We start from the raw sequence: 6,563 nt of genomic DNA, 5'->3' as shown, positions 1-6,563 counted from the left end.
TGTCTCTGTCTCTGTCTCTGTCTCTGTCTCTGTCTCTGTCTCTGTCTCTGTCTCTGTCTCTGTCTCTGTCTCTCTCTCGTTCGCTTCTCCTCCTGCTGCTGCTGCCGCCGCTGCCACCACCGCCATACCCGAGATAGTTACCGCCGCCGCCACCGTATCTCGCCGTATACGTGTGACCACCGTACGATGTGTAGCCGTCGGTTAGGTAGTCGTGGTCGAAGTGGCTCGAGCCGCCGTCGGAATACCGGCTGTCGTAGCCGTAGTAGCCGTTGAACACGTTGCCTCGCATCGAGCTGCTGCTGTAGTAGTCGCGGTAGCTTGATCCTCGATCTTCATCTCGGTCTCGGTCATGGTGGGAGGAGCGGTGATGTCGTGAGTAGTGATCGGCCGAGTCGTCGCGATCCCTGCGATGCCTTTCTCTTCGGTCGTGGCTGCTGGAGCGATCCCGCCGGTGGCGATGTCCGCCTAGTTCACTATGGGAGCGTCTACCGTGAGAACTTCTTCCATGGCCGTGTCGGTGTTCTTGTGAGCGGGAGTGGCTTCTGTGTCGGCGCTCGCGGCTGGGGCTGCGGTGGCTGCGTTGGCTGCGGGAGCTTCGGTGGTGTCTTCGGCGACGATGCCCGGATCGAGATCTCCCATGACCGCTTGAGAAGGATGAGAAGGCGTTGCCCATCTGGTCTTTCGTGGACTTTGGAGGGAAGTGGTACTGGAGAAAGTGTCTGGTCACCCTTCGTTTCGACCTAGATAGTTGGTATATAAGTTTACCTTTATGGTCGCCTTTGCGGGTAATCAATTTCGAAGTTTATATCTGGACTAGATCTTGGTCCTCAGAGAAATGACCTAATGAGAGTGGTCGCTAACCAATGTTTAGATGGACGAGGAAAGGAGGAGAAGCATGGACAGATTCTTTGAGCTGGGCATATTTATATCTTTTCCAATGAGAACCAGCTTGCGTTGTGGGTGACTGTTTGCATTCTGCGTTGATCATAGTGAAAGGCAGTGATGAATATCTCCGGCATTGTCTTGAGTCGCTTGTTTGTCCCTGTGAAGAGTTTGCGTCGGCAGTGTTGTAACGGTGAAACCCCCCGCCGACAATAGTATCGTTGAAAAATGATGAATTTCATCGAAAATAGGACAATGAGCTTCCTCCAGACATCCTGTGCCTACCCGTATGCCCATACATGAACATATTCTTCTTCAGCTGAGAAGTGACCCATATGTGGATGTGAATGCTGTCTTTCATGCTTGAACCTAGGAGACTCCATTCTATGTGGCTGTGATCGATATGCCACGAATTCACCCGGGAGCGTCTCAACCTCCACCATGGTTGGGTAAGCTGGGTATGTGAACGCTCGTTGGCGGTAATATGGTCTATCTGCATTGTTGATCGGGCTTCTGTGAAATTCATTGTGCCCATGGTCACGCTGCTGCGATAGTCTCACATCTCGAAGCTGTCGTGGGCTAATTCCTGAATAGAAATCTCGATCCCAGTTTGGTGGCATCGGTGCCGGAGGCATCGTACCAGACCAAACCAAACTCGAGCTATTGCTCGAACTCGTGGCGGAGGAACTTGTGTATGAGGTCTCGACAGTAGGAGATTTCTTTGGCGAATCCTGTGATTGCAATGGCTTCGTGGGAGGCAGTGGAGTAAAGGGTTCTTGCTGGCTTGTCCTTGCCCCGGAAAAGTGCTGAGTTACTGGGGGGCGAACATTCCCACTGCTGGAAGGACGTTGCCCCTTCGTGGGGCTTGAAGGTGCTGTAAAGTACAAGTCTGGTTGCGATCTCACCGGGCGATGTTGGCGCTTTTGTTCAGGGTGAATTGATGATGATGAAGTAACCCTCGTATGGACCCGTCGGACCTGTGGTCTTCCAGGCGAGGACGGGTTGCTTGGTGGTTTCGCTTCATGGTGTGACGAGCGATGAGATGTGCGACGCGGCGAATGGTTGACGGTGATTCTTGAGAATGATTGTCCCATGCTTTTGGTGAAGACTTAGATGGTCTTATCACCTGGATGAGTTGAGCTTCGCAATCATGAGCGTTTGTCTCCTTGATGAGGATTTTCTACGTCGGCTAGGCATCTCACGACGCCACGAAGACCTCAGTGATGCAAACGAACTATCAGACCGAAGACCAGCACCTTTCGAAGGGTCATTATCCTGGACTGGAACACAGACTGCAGTCAGTAGACCATGGGTCTTCTGCCACCTACACAGTCTCACTTGTGGGAAATACTGTCATAGAATCGAGAATTTGATGAGCATTCAAACGACCGGCCTTCATCGTCTGATGCGGCGTTCTCTCAATCAAGTACAACGTGAGTGGCCAGTGGAGGAAGAGAAGGTTGATTGGTAGAGTAACACCATATCCGAAGACTGATAAAGCGAACCAAGAAGCATGCGGGGTAGGTTGCACAAGAACTGTTTGCTCATCAGGCCTTCAGCTGAATCTGACTTTCGCCACTGTAATACGAAAACGAGTTCATAGGACGCCGTGGCCATTGATAAAGCACGATGTCGCAACCCAGTCCTACATGAAGCAACTCGAACATGCCATCCAGGTTTGGACTAAGTCGCTGGCCATTTGCCTCCTTGACAGCTCTGATGTCGAACTATTATAAGCTAGTACAATTTGTCGCACAGGATCGAACGGCCCAGTTGCTTGCTCAGACGTTGGTAGAGATGTTTACTGAATAATTCTATATATAATACGAAAGGTGCCCTTGATACTCTTGGTTCGATTTTGAAGGTAACAATATTTCATGGTTGAAGCCTGTACCTCCGATATTGGGCTATGTAAAATTAATATTAGGCGTATAACGCGAGACTCGAGATAGGTCGGGTGTAAATCTCAGTCTCAAAGGACCAAGTCGTCAATATAAGACATTGAACAAGAAAACAAGAACTTACCAGCGTTGATGGTGCTCGATACTCACGCCTATGGCGATGGCTGTTCAAATCAAGTGTAAGCAAAATATCTGAGAACTTTGATGAGTCGATCACGCTTCACCTCTCTTGCGGATTTCTCAGGTTTAATAGAGTTGCCTTGATTGGCGCCCAAGCCATATCCTTGCGAGATACATTGTCCAGTATAACCATAATCAGTGGTAAGAACACTTGTCTTGGCTTTAAGGGCCTTCCCGTAGGTGAACACGGCTTCTGAGCTCACAGGTACTGTCGATTTGCCCCCAGTCGACCTGGAATCGGCTTCTGTAGAGTTTAGATATGTGGTCGCTGTGCTGAGATTGGACTTAATTGTAGTGCTAGGCTTCTGAGTGCTCAAACCCCCGGTCTTGCCAGTTGACTTGGAATTGGCGGCGGCCGAAGCTTTTGCTGTCTTTTCAGCTTTTGTAGTGCCCTTTGTAGAGTTCAGATATGTCTCCCTTGTGCTAGGCATCGAGTCAGTCAGAGTATCAGCTTTTTGGATCTTCGTACCTTTGCTTTTGGAGGTCGACTTGGAATTTGCGACAGGACCGTTTACAGTCTTGTCAGCTTTTTCAGCCTTTGTAATCGGAGTCTTCGTAGTCTGAGCGGTCTTCGCAGCCATCGAAGGATTTTTACTCTTCTCAGTCTGTACAGGTGTCGCAAACCTCGCATTCTTTTCAGTCTTCATATGTTGTGCAGGCTTCGTCGTCTTCGCTGGCGTGCTACTGTGGTAATCGCTCGATGCTTCAGTCTTCATTGGAGGTTTGCTGACCTTTGGACGCGGAACGTCAGTCTTTGCCCTGCCAGCAGCATCAGTCGTCTTCTTCAAGCCCTTGTCTGGAAATCGAGTGTCCATTTTGAGATCTGATGTTACTTGAAAATTAATAGCGTACTTTCCTCGATTGCAAAGACGTAAAGATATTGAGAGGGTCTCGAAGACACTTAATATTTCAGTCTCCGGTTTGATATTCTGAGTCGCAGTATCAAATAAACTTGGTTACCGAAAATGTGCCTGACGTCCCAGGAGGGGTGTCAAAATCTGATATAAAAGGTCCAGACCTGTGCAATGTCCTTGTCGTGCTTCCCTACAATAACCCCATTATCGACCCTCCACCAGGACAATAATGGGTTTGTTCATGAATTTCGACCTTTGTGCATTGTCCTGAACGTCAACCTTATGCATTTGGCTCCTCCATGTCCTGGAAGGGAGTCGTTGATGCTAATTCAAGGTTGCGGACCTCCGACTTTGACGGACCATAGGATCATTGAGAATTGATTGGGTCACAGCTTCCAAACCCTGATTCGCTGCGCATTGATGCCTGACCTTGATCCGGGGAGCTGCTGCTGCCGCACCATTTCGCTTATTTCAATGCAATGAATGAACTGGAGTTCATACTAGCCTGTCCAATTGCTGTTGGACACGATCGTTTGGTCTTGATGAAAAACAACCAAGCAGTCTTTCTAGAAATTATGAGGAGTGATTGTAGACGCTGTTCCCGTTACTCGATACCGAAGCCCCGAGCCGGGGTAAGGTGGTTAAGTCCAGGGCGCCTCCTGAAGCCAGTTTACTAAGTGTTGAGCCAACGGGAAGTTTCACAGTGTCGACCAGTAAGCTTTTGGGTCCATGAATGAGGGTTTAGCATCCTCCATTGCGATATTTTTTAATGGCTGAGGACTCGAATTATCATCATGCCACGACAAGATCATAATCACATCATGAATTGCTTTTCATGCTGGTGATTTCGCACGAATCGGATCCAACGGGCATTTGCTTCCTTCCAACACAGGTCTTTCCTATGGGGAGCTCCCACGGTGCAGTCAGTAATTGGGTGAGGGATGGTTGATCAACTAGCGGCGTGTTAACGAACTGGTGTTGCGATTATCAATGAGTCGGATGACTAGCCAGCGCATATCCTGAAATCTTTCCTCAAAAGTTATAAAGTTGGCCTTTTAAGGATACCTGTGGGTAGTTTGCATTACCTATTTCCACATCGTGGAAGTCCTTTCTGGATACACAGCCAACTAATCTTGGACATTGACCGCTGGTTATTACGAAAGTCGCTGTGGGTGATCAATGGCTGTTGCAAACGAGGTACTAATATTGCCGCTCCGGTTTTTTAGCCGATCAAGCTCATTGTTCCATTCAGCTGAATGAAGACCGCAATGAGATCGCTGATATTCAACTTCCGGATATGGCAAACAATGGTACTGCCAACGGAGACACTGCTGATGGCTCTGGCTTGGCCGCCAAAAGCATGACTTTCGAGGAAATACATGCTCACAAAAGCACACTAAATGGCGAAGTCTCACTTACCGGAGTGACCGAGGATGTGCAACATTTTCAAAGGGCAGCAAAATCCTTCCTGGCAGTTCACCGTGAAGAAGTTGCGCAACGAGACCTCCGGATTGATCAACTCCGGAGCGAGTTGCTCCGACTTCAGCAAATTACTCTTGAGAATGGCGGACTTCCAGTCGAGAGTCAGTGCGACCATATCAACGCTGACGATGAACAGCAGAAAGGCGAACAAGCCGTTGGATTCAGTGAAAAACCATCTGATATTGCGGTTGACAACGATCTTGTGAAAGGCTCAGACGAGAGCACGACGGCCTTGGACAAAACCTTTCATGGTGAATCCGAGCAAGTGTAAGTTGGCTTCTGTACCAAGAGAAGTAATATAGGTACTAACCAAGTGGCCAGGAAAAATGAGATGGATAACACTTGGAACAAGTGCTTCATTGTAGTGGAAAATGCTTTGGAGGAAGATCTGCCAGAAGATGTGAGTATAAATCTGGTAATACGGCATTTCTGACATAGCAAAGTATCTTGCCAAATGGAACCCTGGCAAGTGGCCGACATTAGAGGAGAGACTCCCACGAGTTGGTGCAGTCCTCATGGCGAACTCAAATGATCCAGTGGCGAAGAAACTGCGGACTGTTATCATCATGGCGCTAGTCGCACAAGCGTTGGAGGAGAACATTCTTACCCCGAATTACTTACTGGAGGAGGACGATGAGCTCAGATATATCCTGCGATCACTAGTGGACAATTCGAGAAAGAATTCTCTGCGTACCTTGCTGCTAGCGGCTTCCGAGGAAGGAGACAGGAAAGCAGGAGTCAGAAGGAAGCGAGTATCCGCATCACTCGACGACATTTCTCAAACACTCGAAACGCTCCTTCCCCCAAACATATTGGGGAATCTTACCTCTGCACTCGAGTTCGAATTGACCAATACGACATTGAGATGGGAAATAGTACAGTGTTATGAAAATCACTATGAAGTCAACGCCTCTGTGACCCAGTCGCCTTGGGATTGGAAATCTGTTACGTTGACAGATGGATGTATCTCCCTACTTGATGTCAACTCGACTGCGTTTGCAGCAGACGAGGCAATTCTGGTCGTGTTTCCAAGAGCGTGCGCCATTGATCGATCAAGAAAACCGTCCTATACGGCAGTTTTCCATGGAATCGTACTTCAAAAATCCCAAGCAGAATTTAGAGAAGCTGCGCGATCGGAAAGAGAGTTGGCCGAAAGCAGCGCGGGTGACGTGAAAACAGAAGATGTCACGATGAGTAGCGAAGAAGCTGGTGTTGGAGAGAAAGAAATTGACTAAATGGCATTTTTCGGCACAGCACTCAATCC

General features: G+C 48.7%; 2 protein-coding genes across 2 annotated transcripts; one reads left to right on the top strand and one right to left on the bottom strand.

Moving 5' to 3' along the window:
• Positions 1-2,956: 2,956 nt before the first annotated feature.
• On the bottom strand, positions 2,957-3,778 carry LTR84_013187 (uncharacterized protein; the record flags this gene model as incomplete). Its single annotated transcript, XM_064856692.1, has 1 exon — positions 2,957-3,778. The coding sequence occupies one exon, from the start codon at positions 3,776-3,778 to the stop codon at positions 2,957-2,959; it is 822 nt and encodes a 273-aa protein (XP_064707868.1).
• Positions 3,779-4,996: 1,218 nt separating this feature from the next.
• On the top strand, positions 4,997-6,534 carry LTR84_013186 (uncharacterized protein; the record flags this gene model as incomplete). The annotated part of the gene is made up of 4 exons (XM_064856691.1): positions 4,997-5,014; positions 5,070-5,566; positions 5,621-5,699; positions 5,743-6,534. The coding sequence occupies 4 exons, from the start codon at positions 4,997-4,999 to the stop codon at positions 6,532-6,534; spliced, it is 1,386 nt and encodes a 461-aa protein (XP_064707867.1).
• Positions 6,535-6,563: the final 29 nt, after the last annotated feature.

This window comes from Exophiala bonariae (assembly GCF_035927105.1).
Source record: "Exophiala bonariae strain CCFEE 5792 chromosome Unknown scaffold_9, whole genome shotgun sequence".
Classification (NCBI taxonomy): domain Eukaryota; kingdom Fungi; phylum Ascomycota; class Eurotiomycetes; order Chaetothyriales; family Herpotrichiellaceae; genus Exophiala; species Exophiala bonariae.
This window is presented reverse-complemented; position numbering and strand designations above follow the sequence as displayed.